Below are 23,975 nucleotides of genomic sequence, written 5' to 3'. Positions count from 1 at the left end.
CGGGAGTCGAACCCGGAGCCTACGCATGGGAAGCGTAGATGTTACCGCTACACCAAAGTTGCTTCTATATACATGATTTTTGGTATTGATAATTAGTAGTCTCTAAGCCAGTCCGTGATTTGTGCTAAATCGGCCCAAACCCCGCCTTTAATAATCGCCAATATCTTAAGATACCTCCAAATATTAACACTACACTCAACAGCCCACCTTCAAGGTTTCCTTCCAGTGTTCAGAATCATGGCGAGCAGGACGGACAAAATCGAAAAAATCATTTCGCGCATGCAAAAGCGCATCAGCGAGGGCCAATTTTACGAGGCGCAGCAGCAGACACGGGTGGTGGCTGTCCGCCATATTAAAACGGCGAACTGGGCTGCGGCAATCGACATCCTATACAGTGTTGCGCAGTCGCTTCTCAAAGCTGGTCAGGGCGGAAGTGGAGGCGACCTTTCCATCTTTTTGGTAGATGTCTACAAGCAGGCGGAGCTCAAACCTGACGCCGCGAACAAGGGCCGACTGCTCACATGCCTTCGGCTGTTCGACCAAGAAGAGCCGACACGGAGGAAGTACATCGCTGAGATTATAGGGTATGCCGAGTAAATGGAAACCAGTGATGCCCAGTCTATGGCTAACTATATCGGTGAAGATGGTCTGCGAGATTCGGGGCATATCCAGCTGGAGACCCTGAGCTACACCATGTTATCGGCTCTCTCTACGCAGAAGAGCACGAAGCGTACGAAGCAGAGCGTCATTTAGTCACGGGGACTAAAGAATCGCCTGAGGTTCTGGCACACATGGAATATGATTGGTACAAACAAGACGATGCGCACACGGCCCCGTTGTATGCAGGTCGGGCTATTCTGCCGTATCTCTTGATGGCCAACGTGCGCGCTGCCAACCACTGTTACCGGACTTTTACTAGTGCTCTGACTGTCGACAATCCTGCTCTCGCTGTCCAAGACGTCAGCAGCGCCAGTAACGACGCCCGCGTCTTTCCTAGTCTACCCCTGCTCAATTTTCTTGGCCTTCTCCTTCTTGCTATCCAGAGAGGCAGCCCAGAGCTCTTCCGGCAGCTAGCTAGTAGGTACTCTAACCAACTACGAGAAGTCGAATCATGGAGCGAACCGCTTGAACTGGTAGCCGAAATGTATTTCGGAATCCAACAGCCGCGCCAGAGAAACCCGCTGTTTGACATGGTGGGAAATCTGTTTGGTGGTGGTGGCAGTGGCGGAAACCGGCCGTCGAATAGAACACTGCCCAGTCTCGATGCGCCTGCTGCAGAAGGACTCGATTAATTAAGGGAACTTGCATGCTCCCGGAGGATGCGGAGTTACAAATGGCCGTTGACTCTTACCTAGCCTAGGTCATAAAACGATAAGCTACAGCTCACTCTGGACGTTGCATGTCTTTGGCTTCGTATATCCAGTTGTCCTCGAGTAGCGCAGTAACCTTGGCTCTCAAACTTGCCCGTATGGCATCCAACAGCTCTGTTTGGAATTTGTTAGACTAGATTGAATGTCCCAACATTTGGAATGATTTTGCACAGATCTGAAGAGGGTGTGTTACCTTCGGGTTGTCCGGTACTGCTCGTCCGTTGCTGGTGGTACTTAATGGTATCAGCTAGGCGCTGGTTTTCTCCTGAGAACATATATGAACGGGTTAGTATGATGTACTATAAAACTACCATCTTGATGTATACACGAGAGCATACGTTCATTCTCCTGACGCTCGTCAAAGCCTGGGTCTTTTATCTCGTCCGGTGTCGGCGACGGCGGGTCAGTTATTTGAACATCGCCATTGACGTCACGCGCAATGATCTCATTGATATCGTTTTTTTCAGATAATTGCGGGCCGAGATCTGGAACGACACCTCCGTCCATGTTCGGGTAGATGTTGGAAGATGCTGCGGTAGAGGGCAGCATGCCGGATGCGCCTGTCGTTGGCCTGCGTGTCAGGTGGCTCTGAAACAGATTGCGGCGAAGATGGGTACGAGTAGATGCAGAAGCGGACACGGTGCTCCGGCTAAGAGAATATTGTTCTGTCTCGTTTCTGGATGGTATTACACCCCTGTCCTGGTAGGCAGCATGTCTTTCGCCCATTATTATTGAACCTTGAAAAGATACAATATGTCGTAAAGACCGTCATGAAAATAATTTTAGCGATTGATAAACGGCTCGGCAAAGGAGAACAGTCTGTAGCGCCTACATACCAGCAAAACGCAACGGCGCCTTGTGACAAGCTAAGAAGTGGGTCAAAATACGGCGCGCTTCACGTCACGCTTGCGTGAACGCGTTACGCCGTTAATTAGACTTTGCACTGCCCCTCCTACCGTCAACAACTCTATCCAAATATACATTTTTGCCTTGCTGCTACTACTTCTAACACTACATACGAATCACGCTCAGAGCTGGAGGCTTTTGACTTGAAAATGCCCGCCACTGTACTACCCCTAAAGCGTGTCTTCGGCGAAGCTTCCAGCACTCGTCGGGATATTCCATTGTCCCCATCCGCCTCAGTCAAGAAGCGCCGGCTTGAGCTGCCATCGTCAACTCCTTCCAAAAGGTTCCCGAACTCACAGATTGGTGGCCGCTTGAACTCAAGCCAAATAAAAAGCACCTTTGAGTCCGAGGTCCTCGAGAAGCTCAGCCAGGACATATCGGACCTAAAACAAAATAACAGTGAAAGAGACCAGTCTTGGGACCGGCCGTCCCTCCCTGATACCTTCAGCCATAATGTGGATAGCCTGGTATTTCAACAGATTGAGGCCGAAGAGGGCACTATGCATGGTGGCCGCACCACGGTCAAACTTTTCGGCGTGACCGAACGCGGAAACTCAGTTGTGCTGCATGTCACAGATTTTCGACACTATCTCTACGTGGCTGCGCCTTCGTCTTTTGTGCCGTCCGACTGTCAGGCCTTTCGTGCTTATCTAGAAACACAGTTGGCCATGCATCAGAACGCCATTCACTCTGTTCAAATGACGATGCGGGAAAGCATTCTGGGATTCCAGAACAATACACAAAACCCATTTCTGAAGATCACAGTCACAGATCCGAAGCATATTAGCAGGGTACGGTCTCTGATTGAGGGAAGAAAGGCCAACTGGAAGGGATTATGGGGGCAGAGCGAAAATCAGATCATGACTTACGACAACCTCCAATACGTCATGCGCTTTATGGTCGACTCCGACGTAAGTGACCCCGGCTTCGTCACCCCTAAATCGCTCATTTCACGGCGTACGTATGCATGTGACTAACGCGTTGTATATTGCAGATTTTTGGAATGTCCTGGGTGGAAGCTCCCGCGGGAAAGTACCAACTAGTGCCTGAACAGCACCGACAATCAAACTGCCAAATTGAGGCGGAAGTCAGCTGTATCGATCTCATTGCCCACAAACCCGTCGGTACCTGGTCAAAAATGGCGCCTCTCCGGATACTATCGTTTGACATCGAGTGTGCTGGCCGCAAGGGCATCTTTCCAGAAGCAGAACACGATCCTGTCATACAGATTGCCAATGTCGTGACACGGTACGGAGAGAAGAAGCCATTTGTCCGAAATGTGTTTTGTTTGGACAAGACTAGCTCTATCGTGGCGACAGAGATTCTAGAGTTCGAACGAGAAGAGAAAATGCTCACAGATTGGCGTAATTTCCTACTTCGCATTGATCCGGACATCATCACTGGCTACAACATCAGCAATTTTGACTTTCCCTATCTTCTTGATCGAGCCAAGCATCTCAAAGTGGGTGGATTTGAGTACTGGACTCGCATACCCAGCATGAGGTCGCAGTCTAAGGATACAAATCTTTCCAGCAAACAAATGGGCAGTCGTGATACAAAAGCAACGAACATCAACGGCCGACTTCAGCTTGATCTTCTGCAGCTAATTCAACGTGATCACCATCTTCGCAGCTATACGTTGAACTCTGTCTGCTCTCATTTCCTCGGCGAGCAAAAGGAGGATGTGCATCACACCATGATTACAGAGCTGTTTAACGGCACTCCGGAAAACAGACGTCGACTTGCCTTGTACTGTCTAAAAGATGCATACTTGCCACAGCGATTGATGGATAAGCTATCGTGCCTCGAAAATTACACCGAAATGGCTCGAGTGACCGGTGTGCCATTCAACTTCTTGCTATCCCGAGGTCAACAGGTGAAATTTATTAGTCAGCTTTTCCGCAAGGCTATGGATCAAAAGCTTGTTGTCCCCAACGTACAGCCGAAGGGCTCCGAAGAGCAGTACGAGGGTGCCACAGTCATTGAGCCAGTTCGTGGCTTCTACAAAGTTCCCGTGGCAACTCTAGATTTTGCATCTTTGTACCCAAGCATCATGCAAGCTCACAACCTTTGCTATACAACGCTGGTGAACAACGCAGCAATTGAGGCATTTGGTCTGAAAAAGGATGTGGACTACATTGTGACGCCAAACAAAGACAAGTTTGTAACCACCAAGCAACGCAAGGGACTTTTGGCACAAATTCTTGAAGAGCTTTTGGCGGCAAGAAAGCAAGCAAGGAGAGAACTTGCAATGGAGACAGACCCTTTCAAAAAGGCTGTCTTGAACGGCCGACAACTGGCGTTGAAGATCAGTGCCAACAGTGTTTATGGACTGACAGGCGCCACCAATGGTAAATTGCCCTGCCTCGAAATTGCTCGAAGCACAACCAGCTATGGACGACAAATGATTGAACAGACGAGAAATGAGGTGGAGCAACGGTATAGCGTGGCGAACGGCTATTCGCATAACGCACAGGTCATCTATGGTGACACTGATTCGGTCATGGTCAAGTTTGGCACAAAGGACCTCACAGAGGCAATGAAACTCGGTGAGGACGCCGCACAGTTTGTGTCGTCTAAGTTTGCCAAGCCCATCAAGCTTGAGTTTGAAAAGGTTTATTACCCATACCTGTTGATCAACAAGAAGAGGTATGCTGGGCTGTATTGGACAAAGCCAGAAGCTTATGACAAGATGGATACAAAGGGGATTGAGACGGTGCGGCGTGACAACTGCTTGCTAGTGCAGACCGTGATCGACAAGGTCCTGCGAATGATACTCGTTGATCAAGATGAGGTTGGAGCGCAAGCGTGAGTGCAGCAAAGTTGTCAAGTCCCAATCAATCCACCGTTGCTAACAGGATAAAGATATGTCAAGGACACTATTGCCGACCTTCTTCAGAACAAGGTCGACATGTCAAAACTCGTGATAACTAAGGCGCTCACCAAAGAGAGCTATACAGCGAAACAAGCGCATGTTGAGCTCGCAGAACGAATGAAAAAACGGGATGCTGGATCGGCTCCTGGCCTAGGCGATCGGGTGGCATACGTTATGGTGAAAGGTGCCGCGGGGTCCAAAAATTTTGAGCGATCTGAGGACCCGATCTACGTGCTGGAACATAACGTCCCTATTGACACAAAATACTATCTGGACAATCAACTAGCCAAACCTCTGGGACGAATTTTCGAGCCGATTCTGGGCGAGACCAAGGCGCGATCGCTTCTGACGGGAGATCATACTCGTGCTATTTCTGTGGCGGCGCCCACGATTGGTGGATTGATGAAATTCGCGAAGAAGACGCAGACCTGCATGGCATGCAAAAAGCCACTTACTGGCAAGGAAGAAAGCCTGGGGGCAGTGTGTTCGGATGATGCGCCGCGAGTGGGCGAGTTGTACCAGAAGACGCTGGACAAGGTATCAGACCTGGAAATCCGTTTTGGACGCCTATGGACGCAGTGTCAGCGGTGTCAAGGCAGTATGCATTGTGAAGTTATTTGTAGCAGCAAGGACTGCCCAATCTTCTACATGCGAATGAAGGCGAAGAAGGATCTGGAGGACGCCAACAAGGACCTAAGGCGGTTCGATTTCGACGTGGCCGCGATGTGGTAGAGGCTGGGGCTCGGTTTCTGGCTTATGTTTTACCTATAGAATTAGGTTTGGGTGGATCTATACATACAGTTCATACTCCGTACTCCGTACTCCGTACGCCTATGTTAAATTGCACATGTCCAAGATGCGCCTGCGGGGTAAGCATGATATGCTCAGGTGAAAGGATCTTACTGGTGCGTACGGGGAGGCAGTTTTCTGCTAGGACTTCTGCAGCGAATCTTACGAATGTCCGAGGTAATCGTTTAAGGCGCAATGCTGCAATAATTGTAGGGCATCTTTTATGAGTGCTTTTGCTTGTCACGACCCCGAGATCGGCATTAAGCTACGGAGTACAGTTTCAGCTCACAATTTGCCCACCTTCGAGCATCGAAATTGTCCTCGCTACTAACACAGCCCATATTTAACGCAGTACAAAATGGCTGAAATTGACGATAAGTCCAGGCAGCAAGTTCTGCGTCACATGAATGCCAATCACCGTCTCGATCTTGGCCTCTATCTGCGTCATGTCAACGGCCTCTCTGCCCAGCAGCTCGCCGCTGAAGGAGAACCTGAAATGCTGGATATCGACTTGCAGACCATTAGGATTCGCACTGCCACATCTGGAAGGGTCTATGTCATTCTTATCAAGCCGTCGATGACCTCATGGGCCGAATGCCGTACCCGCTTAGTGTCCATGGCGAAGGAAGCCCGTATCGCGTATGGGATCCCTCTTCCAGAATATGACAGCCTCGACAAAAAGCCAGCCATGTCTGTCATCCCCTATCACCTGCCGGTCGGCGCCGACTATGTGGTTCTCGGTGGCGTCGTTATATACGCGGTCATGGCTGTCCTAGTCTTTACAGGCCATGACAACGGACCCGCCAACGTATGGTCCAAAGCCATGACATCTCTAGGTGTCCCGCCTCCTTCTTCAATCACCAGCACCTCGGGATCACTTGCCGTCAAACTCAGCACAACTATAGGCGGCTCGTCCGGCTTCCGTCGTGTTGTGCACGCTATCCTCCGCCCTATGGTCGCAATTCACTTAACAGAAGTTTGGTGGCTGGATCGTACTCGACTGGCACCGCACAAAATGCGTCGTGGCAGCCGAGACTGGATTCTCTGGACGGTATCTACTTTTTGGGAAGGGTTTCGGGCATTCGGTCGATTTGATACTATGGTAGCCGCAAAGGCAGCGAGTGCTGAACCCCGCAAACCCTAAACAACCAGGCAGTTAGAATATAGCGCATTTTCAGTTTCTCCCAAACAACTCGGAGGCATAATAATGCATGAATGAGTACTCCGTACTCTGTACTCTATATGCCTTAGAGCTACTGTCTCGGCGCATACAGTGATAAGTTGGCAGGTTACACCTTGCAGGCGCGATACTTTCTTGTGTGGTATAACTGTATACTCCGTACTCTGTACTATGTATCCGTATGTATGAAGTTACGCTTCCTGCATATTTCCTACTGCGCACAAAAGGGTATACCTTGCGATCCATGGCATGTTGCCGAGCTTCAATTTTCATTATGTTTGTTCCTTTGTACGTTTCCGGTCGTCTATGAGAGAAACAGAAGCATACGACGTAGGTCAAGAATGAATAGCTTTGATCGTTTCAATTGAGGCTGATCACTGTGACGTTCTTCAAGTTTTGAAAGGAGTCGCCATCTACTCCGTATATGTGGAGCCTATGTAATATTACCTAAAAATTAAACTTTCCCCTTTCTTCAAAAAGCGCCGTCGAAGCGCACCTACTAAGATACCTCGTAAGTTTTAGCTTCTTCAAGTGGAAGAGTTCTGGCATATTACGGAGTATCACGGAGGTCAGTGATGGTCACTGATTGGATCGACAGCTATCTAGACCCTTGGCCGCCACAGCTTGGCGCAGATCCTTGTCCGTTTATGTGCAGTTGACCCCAGTCTGACCATTGCGAGCTGTTACTATGTACTCCGTAGTACGGAGTATATAATATTACGGAGCACGAAGTATCTTGGTAGTACTCCGTAGACAGAGTCAGGTATCCGTGCTGTCCGAATCAAATCTCGTGTGAGCAGTGTCTCAGTTGCTCGTGGAGCTTTACGACGTATGGGTTGCATGTGGGTCGCTCCTTCCTGGCCTACAAAGTATCTTATGTGCAATCGGCTGTGACATGTATTTGAACCTGCCCGATTAAGAAATCTAGAAATGGCTGCTCTCCCATAATTTTTACAAATACTTCCTCACTACCGACTTTCTCTCTTTCCCAGCTTAGACTCTTCCCGAATATCTACGCTGTTGTATGTTTGGTCCTTCTCGTCGCAATATTTTCTCACTCTTTTTTTTTGCCCAGTCTTGCGCGCTCGTGCCTAGCCTCTTTTCAAAAAGCTCTCCTTCATTTGATATCAATCTTCTGCCTCGAGCAGTTCGACTTTTTATTTTAGTCGCTAACTTAGACCTCCTTCGTCCTACTCTTCCCGCACTGAAATTCTGTTTCTCTGCCGCTTCCGTTCATCATTTTTATTGATTCAGATCCTACTTTTCGCTGAACACCCTAGTTCAGTCTGAAGAGATTAACCAAACGTAATGTTTGTAAGTAATCCAGTCTGGTACATTTGCTTTGAGCCTGTCAAATCTTTTCCTGTCTGCTTTGGAACGTGAGGAGGGACATTCATGACCTTCCGTTCCACTGATTGCTCTCCGTGTTTTTGTCTGAGAGCGCCACCAGATCATACCACGGTGATCTCCCTATTACATAACATAACTTCAAAGCAAGCATCTGACATTGCAAAGGTTGCGACTACACTCCTTGCGCTTGGCGCAACCCTCGTCAGCGCGGTTCCGTCTCTTGTGGTTAAAGGGAGTCAGTTTGTCAATCCGTCCACTGGAGACCGATTCCAAGTTGTTGGTGTCGCATACCAACCGGGCGGCTCTTCAGGTTACAACCCATCACTCGGCTTCGACCCCCTGAGTGATGGCTCAAAGTGCCTTCGGGATGCCGCTCTCATGCAGATCCTAGGAATCAACGCTATCCGCGTATACAATCTGGATCCAGACTTGAACCATGACGAATGCGCCAGCATCTTTAATGATGTAAGTTTGCCGGACGTTACGGGCATGTGCATTCTTTTGATTGCTAATGATTTCAATGACATAGGCGGGTATGTATTTGATGATCGATGTCAACTCTCCTCTCGTTGGTGAGAGTCTCAACAGTGATGAGCCCTGGACTAGCTATTACGCTGCCTATCTCAATCGGACGTTTGCTGTTGTTGAAGCGTTTCGCCATTATCCAAACACGCTTTTGTTTTTCTCTGGTAACGAGGTGATCAGCGATCTCGACAGCGCCAAAGCCGCCCCCCCTTACATTCGAGCTGTGACCCGTGACATCAAGACATACATTGCTAAGCATTCCGACCGCTCCATTCCTGTTGGCTATTCTGCTGCCGATGTGCGTTCAGTGTTATTTGACAGCTGGAACTACTTCCAATGTGCGGAGTCAGGTGTTGCCAACGATACTAGCCGTGCCGATGTCTTCGCCCTCAACAGTTATAGTTGGTGCGGCGACAGTAGCTTCACCACAAGCGGCTATGATACTTTAGTCGAAGGCTTCAGTGGCACTTCCATTCCCGTCTTTTACTCCGAATTTGGCTGCAACGTCCCCGCACCGCGAATTTTTACCGAAGTTAGCACCATATATAGTGACAAGATGATGCCTGTTTTCAGTGGTGGAGTTGTATACGAATACGCCAATGAGGTCTCCAATTTCGGTCTAGTCAACATTAGCACTGATGGTAGTGTTGACATCCTCCAAGATTTCTATACTTTGCGGGACCGGTACAGCAAGATCGACTTCAAGTCCATTCAGACAACTGTGGCCAACACTTCGACAACCAAGCCTCCTGTCTGCAGCTCCAAACTTATTTCCAGTGATGGGTTTGACAGCAACTTCACCTTGCCTGTTCTTCCTCCTGGCGCACAACAAATCATCGACAACGGCGTCTCGCCGAAGCCCAGCGGCAAAATCATCGCCATCTCTAATTGGAACGTCAAGTTTACAGTTCGCAACCCTGATGGAACTGTTCTGAGTAATCTTTCTGTCAAGCCTATCTCGGGTGGCAAGGCAAATACTCCAGGAAGCAATACGGCGTCCAGTACATCTATACCGACGTCCTCAAAAACCCCGACAGCGTCAATGTCAAGTGGGGCCTCTGCTTCTGCAACTGCTAATGGTAGCATCGAAGAGAATTCTGGCACCGACCGCAGTGTTCCCATGCCAGTTACCGTCATTGCATTCACGGTTTTCCTACCCAGTATTTGGGCTTGGTTTACGTAAGATGGGTATGATGTAAGGGGGTTGATATTGCTGGCCGCGATTATCACATAATCTAGTTGTCGTGTAAAACCCGTGGTTAATCGCAAAGCAGAACTGCATTTTCATTCCTAGATCAGAGCAATCAGATTCAATGTCGGAAAGCCAAGTATCGATTTTTATATGCCATAAAAGTTTTGCTTCGTACATACGCTGTCAATGTCCAAAACACGATTTAAAGATAAGACAGCTATACAGCCGTTCCTGATTACACATTTGTAGTTGGGACCAAAAAAAGCATCGGGTAATATGCACATCTTCAGCTTCATACGTTAACCGTAATACGTAAACTCATACCTGCCTTTTGGGCGGTAGTTCAAATACTAATTGGCAACAGTTGCTGCGTGTGCAAGGTAACACACCCGATTATGTCTCGAGAAACTAGCGAATACTCGTAGCCTAAGCTTTAAATTCCTCCACATTTGCTTCCTCCCACTTGCCAGGGATAAGAGCCAGAGGAACAATGCCAGATACGTGCATTTCGGGACCGAAAATCTTTGCGTTCAACCCCAACTCTTCGGTAGCAGCTTTCATGTTCTTTAGACCTTCCTGGTAGTTGGGTCCCGCACGACGCACCCAAATTTGAACATTGTGCTCGTTTAGCGCCTTCGCGTAGTCTCGTAAAGCCTTGATCACGCCCTTGAAGGTTGATGCCACATTTGTGAAGTTTGCGATTCCACCTCCAATAAATAGGACTTTGCCTTTGTCGTTCATAGGAGCCCGCAGCATCAAATCCAAGACAGTGCGAGCATAGTGATAAGTCTGTGATTCGGTTGGTGCTCCTGAGTACTCGCCGTAGTTGGCAAGCTCGTCTGCGAAGCCGGCCGATGCAATGGCGTCTGCATACACAACCGACGCACCACCACCGGCCACCAGAGTCCAAATACGGCCATTGGCGTTGAGAACAGTCAGTTTGAGCGAGGCACCCGTCTTCGCATCCAACTCGGCAATGTATGCCTCCTCCTTTGTCAGCTCACGACCGAAAGGCGCCGGAAACTCCATGGGCGGGCCTGCATCGATGTTGACAGCACCGCCACTCTGAGTCGCGATATTGGTCAAACCCAACGCAGCAGGTGACCGAGCAATAGCCCATTTCACTCCACACTCAAAATCGGCCGTCTGGTCCAGCTTCGCTGCGAGGTCTAAGAAATGGACAGCGGCCGACGTAGCATCCTCGTTTGGAACGACCACGAGAGGGTTGATCTCCAGATACGTGAATTGGCAGTCAACATAGACCGCGTATAAACGAGTGATGAAATCGACCAGGACACTATGCAGGCCTTCGGGAATGTTTTTAAGCAGGGTAGAAGCTATCTCCTCATTCGACGGGTAGTCAGAGAGGTCAACGGGAATCAGAAGCTTCTCGGCTTTCGCATCGACATCACCAACATCGACACCACCTTCGTGTGTGAAGAGTATCCAATCTCCCTAAAGATTCATGAAATAATTAGTGACCCGTTTTGGTATCGTAGCGCTTGGTGCTTGGTGTGGGTGTAAGGAATGGATATGTGTTAGTGCAGCAGGAGCCAGATCCGGGGCAAATCGATCCCAGTTTAGCCTCCGTTCGTCCGGGCCCGTGACTTCGGACAAATTCGCTGCTCGCTTTCATAAAAGGGGATATGCCACACGAGAGAACCCATGACCCCAAATCCTTTTGCTCTTTTATCTTTTCTGGCATTCTCCCCTTTCTTTCTGCGTTCGCACCCATTTCTTCCCTACACCCGACATCCAATCGAGCCTTGTTTTTACTACCAACGACCAAAAGCAATAAAGGGGAGGAAAGGCGGAACTGTTCAAAGGGAACGCCAGCACTCACATCGCGGACAGAGTTGATGTTGATGTAGTACTCTTCGTTTTGCTGGTGGGGAACAAACGGCTCAACAAGGAAGTGTCGCAAAACACCGTGAGTGTTTTCCACCTTTTGGACCTTACCAGCCAGCACTGCAATCCAAGCACGGGCGTCGGACCAGTTCTTATTGAGAGCGAGGAGGCCGCTTTTCCCCCGTCTCTTGATCAGTTGGTCAGGCTTCGCAACAAACTTGGCACTGGACTGCAACAGCCACGGGTAGGTGACTTCGGCCTGATCCAAGACCGACTCAACGCTTTCATCTTCGGGAAAATGCAGCGAGGCCAATCTCGGTGGTGGATTGTGCTTCGTCGCCACTGGAAGGGTCGAAGGCTTGATGACCGGAGCACGTGTAAGGTGATAGTTCAAGATGGCTTTGCCGTCGGCCTCAAAAATTGACTTAGCAGACATCTTTGAGATATTTCGAGTCTGTCTTCTGGTTGCAACAAATCCGATGCCCTTTCGATCTGTTCTCGTCACGGGAAACCAAGCAGTCAGTTTTCAAAGTTGGAAACTACCATGGCAAAATGAGTTCAGGACGCTTTTTGGCAGAACGAAACAAAGAAGCTTATGGTTCTTTGGACGTACCTATATGTCGAATGCAGATCAGAGTGCGATGTATTTGGCTTTCTTGGGGACGTGGGAAAGAGGGAGACTTGCGATCAAGGCCGAGAACTTTTCGCACGTCGGAAAAAATGCAGCTCTTTTGGCCAAAGGATAAGACGACAACAGGGTCAGCAACGAGACGCCAAATGCAACTCCGCTATTTCTGGAAAGTGCGAGTCAGGAACAGACGCTAACGCGGAGTACGAGGGGGAAGGCGGGACCAGAGGAGACAACGGGGATGATGAGGAAATTCTTTGGGGAAATCCTAAACAGTTGGGGCGGTGAGATATACAGGAAGTACCTGTACATCGATACTCGCATTCCACTTTAGCGCAGCGCGGTAAAGTTGGTCTACGAGCTCAACCTCACACCACCTGTTGAGCATAGAGGGTGGTGGGGCTCGACAACCTAATTGGTGGTCCCTAACGGAGTCATCCAACGACCTTTGCACTCGTCTGCGGCCGGGCCTTCGACTCACATTTCATGTCTCCTATGGTACACAAACGTATGAGAGGAAGTCTTCTGATGTGACCGGAGTGTGCTCCTGGGGTAAACCGCATCGCAGACAAGAGAGATGGACGGCAAGCAGGGCAGGAGGTCTACACCGGAATCCTGAGAAAGCTCAACAAAATGCGACTCATTATCGATTGCGCTTTCTAGTTTAGACCCCACCCTTCCGGAGACTTGTCTGCGATTGTCCGGACTGGAACGATATCGGAATTGGTGAAACTCACTAATCTGGAGCTTTGAAGACCTCGCTGTCTTAGCACACCGTTTTTCTATTTTGTGTTTCTCCCCCCATACGATCAGTATAAACCATACTGGCAGTTTTTAGTTGTCGCAAATTGTCACTGGCTTACGAATTGGTAATTTGCCTAGCAGAAAAACTAAACACGTCTAAAAAGGACTGATCAATAGTACGAAAAAGGCGCTGTACTTCTGTCGTTCTAGTGAATGTCGGTGGTCAGAAGCTGACGGATGTTGCATTTGATCGCTTGCTTCCTTAGAGCTCTAGGGACGATGACTCAACAAAAAATCGCTGGGATTTCCCCAACTTCCCTCCACCTCTGGCTTGCGAGGATAATACAGGCATAAGGGACGGACATTGAAGAGGGGGTTTTACACGAAAAGTCCCAGACCGGAAAGGGGGAAGTTCGCATGAAGTTGGGCACACAACAGCAAAATTACGAGTGCAGTAGGAATGGAACACCTGATTGAGCTGGTCTTACTCTCCGAAGTATAGCTACATACTTGACTAGGGTTGCATCACCGCAAGCTGCTGATCCACCCAACGGCGTCTCTGGCATCTAACCTTCGCTCCGTCTCTTTCCACATTCGCTGAGGCCGCTGCTCCTTCGCTACTTCCCCAATCAACTAGCCGCTTGGACAACAAACTCGCGAAAAATCGAGCAACTTCTAATATCTTGCCAGCGGCCTTTTACCTGGCTCTCATTTGCACTTCGCTGCACAACAACACAAGCTCAAAGCTCAAATCGGGTGCAAAGTGAAATACGCAGAAAGCATCTATACAAAACACCGAAAGTATAACAGGTAAGCGATATATGAGCTAGAACATGTTCGGATCTATTTTCCCGTGTGAACACTTCGCCTCGATTTTGAAAATAGTTCGGGCGATCTGACATTTTTTCTTTTTAGGACATTTTTTTACCGTTTCACTCACAAGTCTACTTCCCTGATTACAGGACCACTGTTGCAATCATGCCTGCCGCTACTGTGACTCCTGCGAATGGCTCGAAGACACCGGTCGGGTTGTCGGCAAACGACAAGATTACTCGTTTTGCAGCACCTAGCCGCCCTCTGAGCCCTCTCCCGTCCCACGCGCTCTTTAACAACAAAACGCGATGCTTGGTATACGGCCTACAGCCCCGCGCAGTTCAGGGTATGCTTGACTTCGATTTTATTTGCAAGCGCCCTACGCCATCTGTTGCCGGCATTGTCTACACATTTGGTGGCCAGTTTGTCAGTAAGATGTACTGGGGCACCAGCGAAACTCTGTTGCCTGTCTACCAGGAGGTTTCAAAGGCCGTTGAGAAGCACCCGGACGTTGATGTGGTTGTGAACTTTGCATCGTCCCGCAGCGTGTACAGCTCCACGTTGGAGCTCATGGAGTACTCGCAAATCAAGACCATTGCCATCATTGCTGAGGGAGTTCCGGAAAGGGTACGTTATGCTTATATGTCTCGCTATGGCACTTTTTACTGACTAGTTATTTTTTTGTACAGCGAGCTCGCGAGATCGCTCATATTGCAAACAAGAAGGGCATTACCATTATTGGTCCGGCCACTGTCGGTGGCATCAAGCCCGGGTGCTTCAAAATTGGTAACACGGGTGGCATGATGGACAATATCGTGGCCTCGAAGCTCTATCGGAAGGGTTCCGTTGGCTACGTTTCCAAATCTGGCGGCATGTCCAACGAGCTCAACAATATCATTGCACAGAACACCGATGGTGTATATGAGGGTGTCGCTATTGGTGGCGACAGATATCCCGGCACTACCTTCATTGATCACATGCTGCGCTATCAAGCCGACCCAGACTGCAAGATCCTTGTGCTTCTTGGAGAGGTTGGCGGTGTTGAAGAGTACAAAGTCATCGATGCCGTCAAGCAAGGAATCATCACAAAGCCAATTGTGGCTTGGGCTATCGGCACTTGTGCCAGTATGTTCAAGACGGAGGTCCAGTTCGGCCATGCGGGCTCTTTTGCCAACTCTCAACTGGAAACAGCGGCCATGAAGAATAAACAGATGCGAGACGCAGGCTTCTTCGTTCCAACTACGTTCGAAGATATGCCGACAGTGCTTAAATCTGTCTACGAAAAGCTGGTGAAGGATGGTACCATCCATCCAAGTGCTGAGCCGGCAGTCCCTAAAATCCCAATCGACTACTCGTGGGCTCAGGAGCTTGGCCTTATTCGCAAGCCTGCTGCATTCATCTCTACGATCTCTGATGATCGCGGTCAGGAGCTTCTGTACGCCGGAATGCCCATCTCGGATGTGTTTAAGGAGGATATTGGCATTGGTGGTGTAATGTCATTGCTATGGTTTCGCCGCCGGCTACCAACCTACGCATCCAAATTTCTGGAGATGGTCCTCATGCTCACTGCCGACCATGGCCCGGCCGTTTCTGGTGCAATGAACACTATCATTACTACCCGCGCCGGGAAGGATTTGATAAGCGCTCTGGTGTCTGGTCTGTTGACTATTGGCTCCCGTTTTGGCGGTGCTCTGGACGGAGCCGCCGACGAGTTCACTCGTGCATTTGACAAGGGCTTAAGTCCACGTGAGTTTGTCGACAGCATGCGCAAGGCGAACAAGTTGATTCCAGGAATCGGCCATCGTGTGAAGTCACGCAATAATCCGGATCTGCGTGTTGAACTGGTAAAACAGTACGTGACCGAGAAGTTTCCCAACCACAAGCTTCTGGACTACGCCCTGGCCGTGGAGACGGTTACAACTTCAAAGAAAGACAACCTGATTCTGAATGTCGATGGATGCGTTGCAGTTTGTTTCGTTGACTTGATGCGCAATTGCGGTGCATTCAGTCCTGAAGAGGCTGAAGACTATCTGAAAATGGGTGTGCTAAACGGGTTGTTCGTTCTGGGTCGGAGCATTGGTTTAATTGCGCACTATCTGGATCAGAAGAGATTGCGAACTGGCCTGTACCGTCATCCCTGGGACGATATCACGTACCTGCTGCCGAATCTCACGTCTGGTCCGCCTGGTGCAGAGGGTCGCGTGGAGGTGCAGATGTAATGCGGCATTTTTTGTTTCCTATCGATGTTGTCTACTTTGAGGGATAACGAATGGTAAGTGTCGATTGCTGTTCGATACTTTGAACACAATATATGATATTTGTATTACAACGTGTGATACTCCGTACTACTCCGTACTCAACTATTTGTTTCCTGCTTGATCCTGCTGTTTACTACTTGCCGTGCTGCACGTGACCGTCAGAAATGTCTGTAATTGTGGGGATTTTGGCGGAGGCTCGCCCTGAAAATCCAATCGATTTTTGATCCCGTTCCAGCATAAAATATGGCATAAACGGACATCAAAATAGTTGACCGCAGGCCTTACAATCGAGACCAGGCTTTTGGTAAGAAAGACTCTGCGGAGAGGTTGAAACTTAAGACCATAGCTGACAGTATAAAGAGCAAAGGTGTCGGACGACAAGTAGCGACTAAGTTCATCAGGCAAAGGAACCTATTCCTATCCTGAGCAGTCTTTTTCTGTCTATCATCGGATTACTTCTAAACTATGTCATTCTTTCAAATAACACTTCATCGGTCTGCCATCGGCCTTCCACATCGAACACGAGAGGCTTTGTCGGCACTTGGTCTACGCCGGCGGAACCAAACGGTGGTTCATACAGTGTCGCCATCAACAGCAGGTCTAATTTTCAAAGTAAAGGAGCTGGTAAGGGTGGCTGAGGTAGCAGATGGGCGAGCAGAAACCCTTGCCAAGCTTAAAGCTGCGCGGCGGCCAGACCCGGGATTCGTTATAGACAAGAAACACGCGGCAGATAGGCAATGAACAGAACGAAAGTAGACAAATCATGAACAGAGTGGTTTACTCGGGTGTTGGCACTGGAGCGAGAATATTACGGGGCAATGTATTGCTGCTAAACTACCGTTACCACGAGCGGTGCATGATCAGGATCACGCAGGAGAAAGTAGCTGAGGGTGGCTTCAGCTGTAACCAAGCTTCTCAGCTCGTCGGCTCGAGGTCTTGGTTAAAGGCTGTTTTGCTCCCTCTTTGCCCCTTCTAGCCTTTCTCTGTCTGCCGTCACTAGCTTTGGTTGTAGTATCTTTAGATTCTTTTGTATCTTCATCTTCGTCGGTAGTAGATGGTAGATCGGATGCATCCTACGCGCTCCGGACTTTATCCACGTACTGCTGATTTGGTGTCTCATACTCATTGACAAAGTATCTGGCCATATTCTTGCTCAGCCATGTTGTGAATTTTGTCAGCTCATCTCTCAGCCGGTTCACGGATTGCTGGTCCATGTTAGTTTGTGAGATGAGTTCCGGGAGTGAGACTATGTAGTTAGTGGGATACTCATATATATCTGCAAGGGACAATTGCTACGGCTCAATAAAGACTTGCCTAATAACCGGCAGAGATGCTCAACGCCATACGTGTCCAGGGGTGACTTGTGCTTGCCACCGGATTCCCACAATGCGTGCATTTCAATATATTGGGGGCGCTCAAAACTGGAGGGCGAGTTAGCAAAACAGTGTTGTTACCAAAACAGATAGTCCACACACGGGGTCGCAATAAATTTACCGGTAGAGCAATATACGACCCAGGCACTTGTCAAAATATTCACGCAAGCCGGCAACCGTCTCCTCCAAAATGTCTAAACTTGCAGAGCCCTCCTCCCGATGCGACCTCTCAAAGGACAGGTAGTCATCCAACACGGACTCGGCAGGTACATGGTGTGGTAACGGAACTAATTGCTGGTTTTTCGTGACATTCTCCCAGTCATCTACCAATGCCGCCTTCAGGTGGTCAGGCATTGCCAGTCGAATTGACGGTCGATTATGAAACCCATCTTCCTATGATCTTTGTTAGAGCAGGTTCAGCAGATGCATGGCGATATGAGTCTACACTGAATAAAGGGTGAAGAATTTAGTATTTTGTGAGATATGCCACAATGCTGTTGACATGTGGTGAAATGTTTGCTTTGCGCCCTGATGTACAGGGCTCGCGTAAAGCCTTGTCAGTCCCATCCAGCACTTCTGTGGATATAGATACGATCGGCAATATGTTGAAATGGTCTTATGACGGGCCTGAGTCCACCAATTTTGATTTGCCGACGCTGGCAAAGGGGGGATGATGTACTGCAACGCCCAGAGAAGAAGGTAAATACCAAGCGGGCAGAGCCAAAACGGCAACGGAATCAGGCTAAACAGGCAAGCATCCGGTAAACCACTTACGTGCTCGAGGTCGTAGTCCCTCTGTCGTCGTGGACCACGGGCATGCGCCAAAGATCCTCCGCCAGTCCGCTCTTCACTTCCACGAGCTGATGCAAGCTCCGATTCACGGCCATTGTTGGTGTGGTGATTATGGTGATGGGCGTGTGCGTGGTACTCTCGTCCAGGCCGGTCGCCTGGCGTGACACTCCCGAGCCCGGAACCACCTGTCGTAGCGACTGAAGACAGCCCTGTGGCACCCAATATTGTTCCTGAGGGGCCAACGGCACTCAGTCGTCCAGACGTTGTCTTTTTCGGCACCTTGCTGGCGTTCTTTTGCTGTTGCAGCAGACGGGCTTGGTTTCGCAGCTGGGCAGCTAGCTCGCGGTTTTCATCGTTAAATTTTCGGACGCGGTCTTGGGGTACCCAATCGTCCCATGTGTTTTTCCAGCCCTTGTAGTGGATGCGAAATCGCCAACGCTGTCCATCGCTAGTTTGCTGGACATCAAGAATACGTGCCTCGTATAGCATATCCATGTGAAAGCAGAAGACACGCTCTTCAACGGAAAAAGGTGCATTTGCGTGCTTTGGAGGCATGTTCGTAACAGCTTTATGAGAACAGGTCTATGGCACAGACGGGGACTGAAGGAGGGAGTATAGAGTCGCAGAAAAGGCGGAAGAGGCTGAATGGTGAATGCTTGAATATAACAGCGATAGAAGCTGAGAAACTAGAAGCCTTGGAAGGAAAAAGAAACCCAGGATTGGGAGCAATAGCCGAGTGCACAATCAAGGTTTCGCAAAGCAGGTTAATGATAATATGTTGTCGTCCGCCACGCGATGGAGAGGACAAGTGCCAGGTCATGTGATCGATCATATACTCCTAGCCCCCACCCACCTTGTCGCGTTCAGTAACTAGACACGACATCACAACCTCCTACCCAAATCGATGTCATCCTAGCGCTTTTACGTCTTTTAGGGCCTCATTATGGCTTCAGCCCCTTCTGAATCGTCCATCCTCCACCTGTTTTTGCTGACCCCCGCCCAGCTCCCTGAGGTTTTTTCTCTAACTGACTTTACCGCCCTCTTTCCGAAACCGCTTCAGCGCTCACCTCAGGTGCGCACACTCTATCGCGACCTGCAGCGCCAACGCAATGCTGTCGTTGATGCGATTGCCGCGGATATCAATGCTGAGGCTGTTCATGGTCGTCTGCTTCACCGCCACGCCGTCCGTACCCGCTTGCGCGCTGATGCCCAAGAGGACATTACTGGAGACGATGAACTTCAACTTGAACACATCATAGCAGAAAAAACTAAACCGTTGGTAGTGCTAAAGGTGGCCAGCATGATCTTGTTTCTATAATTACGGAGCTGGGGTCTGCCGTTCAATACCTCGAAACCGACCTACAAGACCTAGACAGCGAAGATGCGCAGTTGCGACAGCGTATTCAACAAACGATTGGCACCCTTAGTGACCTTCGCTATGGGCGTCTTGCTAATCCTCATCTTTGCGACCAGGTGTTGGGGGGGTTAAATCATGTTCAGGAAACTTGTCGCACGGAAATGACCAAGGGTACAATAAGCAAGGCAGCCTGACAGAAGAAAAACATAATTTTTACAGGCATTGTCTTCAGGCGACTGTGAACCGCGGCGCGAGCTCAGAGGATTCCCTGGTAGCTTTGACTGTCTATGCTACTGCAATGGCAGTGTATTGACGCGAAAGCGAATACTGTAGCACAATGCATTATAGAAGGGGCTTCGCAAAAAATCCTTTGTGACCTTTTCTTTCTTTATTGCTGGATGTGGTTTAGACACACAGTCCTTGCTGCCCCTAAGCCAGTTGCATGAACTATTTCAAGTACGACAGCAAGCCGCTGAGACAGCAAGTCAGTATTAACAAAAAAAACAACCGGTTCATTGCGCGGCGGGTGCTGGGGCACCACCAGTAGGTCTGCCAGGACTGGCCCGACGGCCCCTTTGAGACGTTAGTCCTGTATCCTGTCTAGCATTAAGACGAAATCGAATGCTCACATTATTGTCCGGCTACCGAATGAGATAAGAAGCATCATCATCCAGCTTGGAACTACGCCAAAAACCCAAAGGACGTAACCGACAGGAACAGCAATGCCGTATGTAGCAAGCGCGCCATCAAGTGGGTGGAAATAGCTGTCAAGAAGCTCAAACCCCTCTTTGGAATGGCCCTCGTACAATTCTTGGATTGTGTTGCTAGTTGTCGTTGTCAGGTTGAGCCGCTTTGTATAGATATCTGTCTTAGCTGGTTGAGGCAGCAATTCAAAGACATAGAGGTAGCCAGGGTTGGCGGACCAGCTGTTGCATAGAACCGACTGGTCTTCACAGTCCAAGACTGCCGTGTGCGGGCTATCGAGAATAACCGACAGTTTAGGCGCGGCTTCGTTGAATGCGCTCATGATAACATCGCAATGCCCTGCCGGAAAGATCAGTGATATGAAGCGCACATCTATAACAATAATCACATACCGAAACACGTCTTGTTGCCACCCGTAACCAGTACCCACCACTCCTCAGGAGCTGTGGCGTCAGGTTTCACGCGACTGTAGAGTATGTCCTTCCAGTCATCCAGCTTCAGATATTCAGTGGGTCGAGCAACAGTGTTGACTGAGGCCGGTTTTACTGCTTGGTCAGCCGCAGCATCACCCGAGGAAGCCTCGGCTACCTTCGCCGAAAGCGGCGTAGGCACCTGTATGTATGCGCCGACAGAGCCAATGAAGTTCTGAAACTGTGCACGATATTGTGCGAAAGGGCCCTCGCCCTCGGCCGCCATTCCCAGGACCGGGAGAATTAGAAGGACTGAAGTTGTCGGAATGCGCATTGTGCTGGTACTTTGAGTATCTGGCTTGGAAATACAGGACACGATAAAGGGACTAAACCGATAGTAATAACTAATCACTAAAAACGTATACTGACAGATTTGTTAGTGAAATACTTTTGTGAAACGAGGGACGGTGGAATATATGAAAGATGGGTTCGAAAAGGGGAGGATTTAGCATACGTATTCTGTATTATTCCAAAGCTAGGAAGAATGGGTGATGTGCCTTATAGCTCTACGTCACGTGCCAGCTGTTGGTATCTTTGTGATTAGTCCTCACAGCCCCATCTGATTAGCTCCTCTACGGAATACTTTGTCTTTTACGTAGTACGGAGTACTCCGTAATTACGCCCCAGATTTCTGTTTTCATTATTCCGTCCTCCGTACACCAAATTAAACCACATTGAGGGAGTGTTTACGGGAAACTCAAGCTTATGCTCAGCGTTCAGGAACTGTCAACACCATACGGAGTACTGTTTTATCACGTGGGCAGGTGCCCGATTTGACGTGGGATTGGGGACGCGTTTACAAACCAACGACGCCTTGGCAACCCACAGCATGGTTCGTCTCTATTTTATCTAGGTTTCTTGCTTTTTACTTTGTTGTCCAATGCTCATATATCAGAATGGTCCACGAGTCCAAAAACGAAAGCGCTGTCGGATATCGGGTGACTATCTTAGCCACGGCCATGATAGTATAATAGCGACCGAAGCTCAAGAGAGTACTAGATCGGGTAAACGCGCCCGAAAGCAAAAGCCGTCAGTGATAGCTCTGGAGATTGACTCGTTATCTACTTCGACGCGAAGGAGCGGTCGCATTCGAGACGTGAGCGACGGTGGTGGCTTGGAGCACAAAAGCGAGTCAACAAAGAGACCGCTTAAGCAGCACAAAGCACCCAGATCCTCTAACAAAGAAACCGAGGACTCGAGATACACAGGCGAGGAAAAAACAAAGCTGAAACGGCCAGGTCGGCCCCGGAAACTTCGTGGATCTCCCGTATCTGCACAAATGGTAAATGCCACACAAGCAAGCGTCAAACAGCGACGACGGGGGGCATTGCAACGAACGGGGAGCCTAGGAAACAGTGATGAGGCAGTGAGAGACGAGGCAATTGATGCAGGAGCGATACCGTACCGAAAGCTCGTCTCGCACACTCGGCTTATCGCTTTAAAGACAATGGCGAGCAAGTGGGTGCCTCTTGAACAGGAGGCTCTCGCAGCTGTTCAAACAATCCTGGCCGATTGCGCACGACCAGTGCTATCTCACCTTGGTGTTATCAAGGGCCCGAATAGTGAGCGGCGCCAGGAACTGTCCCGTCTCGCTATTTCTGCCACAACGCGACGACTACGGTCCAAACTCGTCAAAGGTATCCCATTCCCACCGCCGGCTGGTCATGTTGGCCGTACATCAAAGGCAGCCAGACGCAGCGGCTGCACACAAGAGTCCGATTTTGACTTTGAACGCACGTTGGAGTGTGTGAAGTCACTCGAACAACAGCTAGACCCACTTCAGCACTCCATTACACTGCTTGAGGAGCAACGCAAACGTGAGGAGCGCACGCTGGAAGCGGACTATGCGGCACTGCGGCAGCTTGAGATCAATGCACAAGCGGAGACACGCACGTGGCGTGATCGGACTCGCCGGTTGCACGTCCTAGCGCCCACCGGTGATAAAGCATCGCAGTCCTTAAAGTTTCAGGCCAATGTAGAGCTATTAGAAAGGCCAGACAAGAATTGCGATGGCGGCATCTACGAGGTCGGTATACCTTCCCTTCCTCCAGATCTGTTTCTGACCGGCTATTCCCCAGGACATCGACAAGGGGTTGTCAGCACTATCCGCACAGCTAGGGAGCCACATGGAAAGCTTGAGGAACAACCTGCTGCAAGTCCAAGACGTGGTGCCAGCTATTGCGCAAAGCAAGGCGGTCCTGCAACAAGCTCTGCGCAGGCATCTGGATGACCGGCAATTCGCGCACGTCGTTCTAGGCAATTGATAGCATCAGCATATGTGGGGTTATGTTTTTTAGCAGCGACTTATTAGAGCCAATTCATTGATAGTTTCCCAGATCTTGGATTGCAGATGCCTAGGGAAATCTTTGTACGTCCATTCACTTGGATTTAATCATTCAAAGTAAGTGCTTTTAGTGCTACTCTTCAAAGTCATCTCGTATCTCACCTATCACCAGCTACGTAATTGCTGTTTGTACGACGTACATATGTACCCGTACGGAGTACCTGTACGTAATCTCGCACTAAAATAGTGGCGACATCCTTGAGTAGTATTTTGATGGCACAATTTATTATAGGTACTCCGTACCATGTCCGATTAAGATACCCCGCCAGAAACTTTTTCGCACCTCAGAAGCTGACCTGCGCCCTCTCACTCTTCGTCCCTTCCACCCCGCAGCGAAGGCATCATCCCACTTGACACACCGCCCGCTGGCTTTTAGATTATATTCTAATAGAAAAAAATCTTCCCTATCTCCTCTTCTTTTCTTCTCTCTTCGTTTTCATTCACCACTCACATCCA

General features: G+C 49.4%; 10 protein-coding genes across 10 annotated transcripts; 6 read left to right on the top strand and 4 right to left on the bottom strand.

Moving 5' to 3' along the window:
* Positions 1 to 237: 237 nt before the first annotated feature.
* On the top strand, positions 238 to 1,292 carry CMQ_7991 (duf410 domain containing protein; the record flags this gene model as incomplete). Its single annotated transcript, XM_014313631.1, has 2 exons — positions 238 to 584; positions 644 to 1,292. 2 exons carry the CDS (start codon positions 238 to 240, stop codon positions 1,290 to 1,292), a joined length of 996 nt encoding a protein of 331 aa, XP_014169106.1.
* A 91-nt stretch (positions 1,293 to 1,383) lies between these two features.
* Positions 1,384 to 2,096, bottom strand: CMQ_7768 (uncharacterized protein; the record flags this gene model as incomplete). Its single annotated transcript, XM_014313408.1, has 3 exons — positions 1,384 to 1,484; positions 1,564 to 1,635; positions 1,709 to 2,096. The coding sequence occupies 3 exons, from the start codon at positions 2,094 to 2,096 to the stop codon at positions 1,384 to 1,386; spliced, it is 561 nt and encodes a 186-aa protein (XP_014168883.1).
* A 329-nt stretch (positions 2,097 to 2,425) lies between these two features.
* On the top strand, positions 2,426 to 5,883 carry CMQ_7803 (DNA polymerase delta catalytic subunit; the record flags this gene model as incomplete). The annotated part of the gene is made up of 3 exons (XM_014313443.1): positions 2,426 to 3,187; positions 3,271 to 5,084; positions 5,142 to 5,883. The coding sequence occupies 3 exons, from the start codon at positions 2,426 to 2,428 to the stop codon at positions 5,881 to 5,883; spliced, it is 3,318 nt and encodes a 1,105-aa protein (XP_014168918.1).
* Positions 5,884 to 6,298: 415 nt separating this feature from the next.
* On the top strand, positions 6,299 to 7,084 carry CMQ_7886 (uncharacterized protein; the record flags this gene model as incomplete). Its single annotated transcript, XM_014313526.1, has 1 exon — positions 6,299 to 7,084. The coding sequence occupies one exon, from the start codon at positions 6,299 to 6,301 to the stop codon at positions 7,082 to 7,084; it is 786 nt and encodes a 261-aa protein (XP_014169001.1).
* Positions 7,085 to 8,428: 1,344 nt separating this feature from the next.
* Positions 8,429 to 10,178, top strand: CMQ_7939 (beta-glucanosyltransferase gel2; the record flags this gene model as incomplete). Its single annotated transcript, XM_014313579.1, has 3 exons — positions 8,429 to 8,434; positions 8,636 to 8,935; positions 9,000 to 10,178. 3 exons carry the CDS (start codon positions 8,429 to 8,431, stop codon positions 10,176 to 10,178), a joined length of 1,485 nt encoding a protein of 494 aa, XP_014169054.1.
* A 435-nt stretch (positions 10,179 to 10,613) lies between these two features.
* On the bottom strand, positions 10,614 to 12,471 carry CMQ_7937 (ATP citrate lyase subunit putative; the record flags this gene model as incomplete). The annotated part of the gene is made up of 2 exons (XM_014313577.1): positions 10,614 to 11,642; positions 12,031 to 12,471. 2 exons carry the CDS (start codon positions 12,469 to 12,471, stop codon positions 10,614 to 10,616), a joined length of 1,470 nt encoding a protein of 489 aa, XP_014169052.1.
* A 1,914-nt stretch (positions 12,472 to 14,385) lies between these two features.
* Positions 14,386 to 16,439, top strand: CMQ_7962 (ATP-citrate synthase subunit 1; the record flags this gene model as incomplete). The annotated part of the gene is made up of 2 exons (XM_014313602.1): positions 14,386 to 14,847; positions 14,910 to 16,439. The coding sequence occupies 2 exons, from the start codon at positions 14,386 to 14,388 to the stop codon at positions 16,437 to 16,439; spliced, it is 1,992 nt and encodes a 663-aa protein (XP_014169077.1).
* A 1,112-nt stretch (positions 16,440 to 17,551) lies between these two features.
* On the bottom strand, positions 17,552 to 19,138 carry CMQ_7906 (histone acetylase complex subunit mrg15-2; the record flags this gene model as incomplete). The annotated part of the gene is made up of 4 exons (XM_014313546.1): positions 17,552 to 17,615; positions 17,825 to 17,899; positions 17,973 to 18,244; positions 18,626 to 19,138. 4 exons carry the CDS (start codon positions 19,136 to 19,138, stop codon positions 17,552 to 17,554), a joined length of 924 nt encoding a protein of 307 aa, XP_014169021.1.
* A 568-nt stretch (positions 19,139 to 19,706) lies between these two features.
* CMQ_7813 (peptidyl-tRNA hydrolase) lies at positions 19,707 to 21,449 on the bottom strand (the record flags this gene model as incomplete). The annotated part of the gene is made up of 3 exons (XM_014313453.1): positions 19,707 to 19,866; positions 20,630 to 21,044; positions 21,098 to 21,449. 3 exons carry the CDS (start codon positions 21,447 to 21,449, stop codon positions 19,707 to 19,709), a joined length of 927 nt encoding a protein of 308 aa, XP_014168928.1.
* Positions 21,450 to 22,622: 1,173 nt separating this feature from the next.
* Positions 22,623 to 23,439, top strand: CMQ_7976 (uncharacterized protein; the record flags this gene model as incomplete). The annotated part of the gene is made up of 2 exons (XM_014313616.1): positions 22,623 to 23,201; positions 23,254 to 23,439. 2 exons carry the CDS (start codon positions 22,623 to 22,625, stop codon positions 23,437 to 23,439), a joined length of 765 nt encoding a protein of 254 aa, XP_014169091.1.
* Between the last annotated feature and the right edge of the window lie 536 nt (positions 23,440 to 23,975).

This window comes from Grosmannia clavigera (genome assembly GCF_000143105.1).
Source record: "Grosmannia clavigera kw1407 unplaced genomic scaffold GCSC_82, whole genome shotgun sequence".
NCBI lineage: Eukaryota > Fungi > Ascomycota > Sordariomycetes > Ophiostomatales > Ophiostomataceae > Leptographium > Leptographium clavigerum.
The sequence above is the reverse complement of the archived record's forward strand: the minus strand, read 5'-3'. Positions and strand labels throughout refer to the sequence as shown.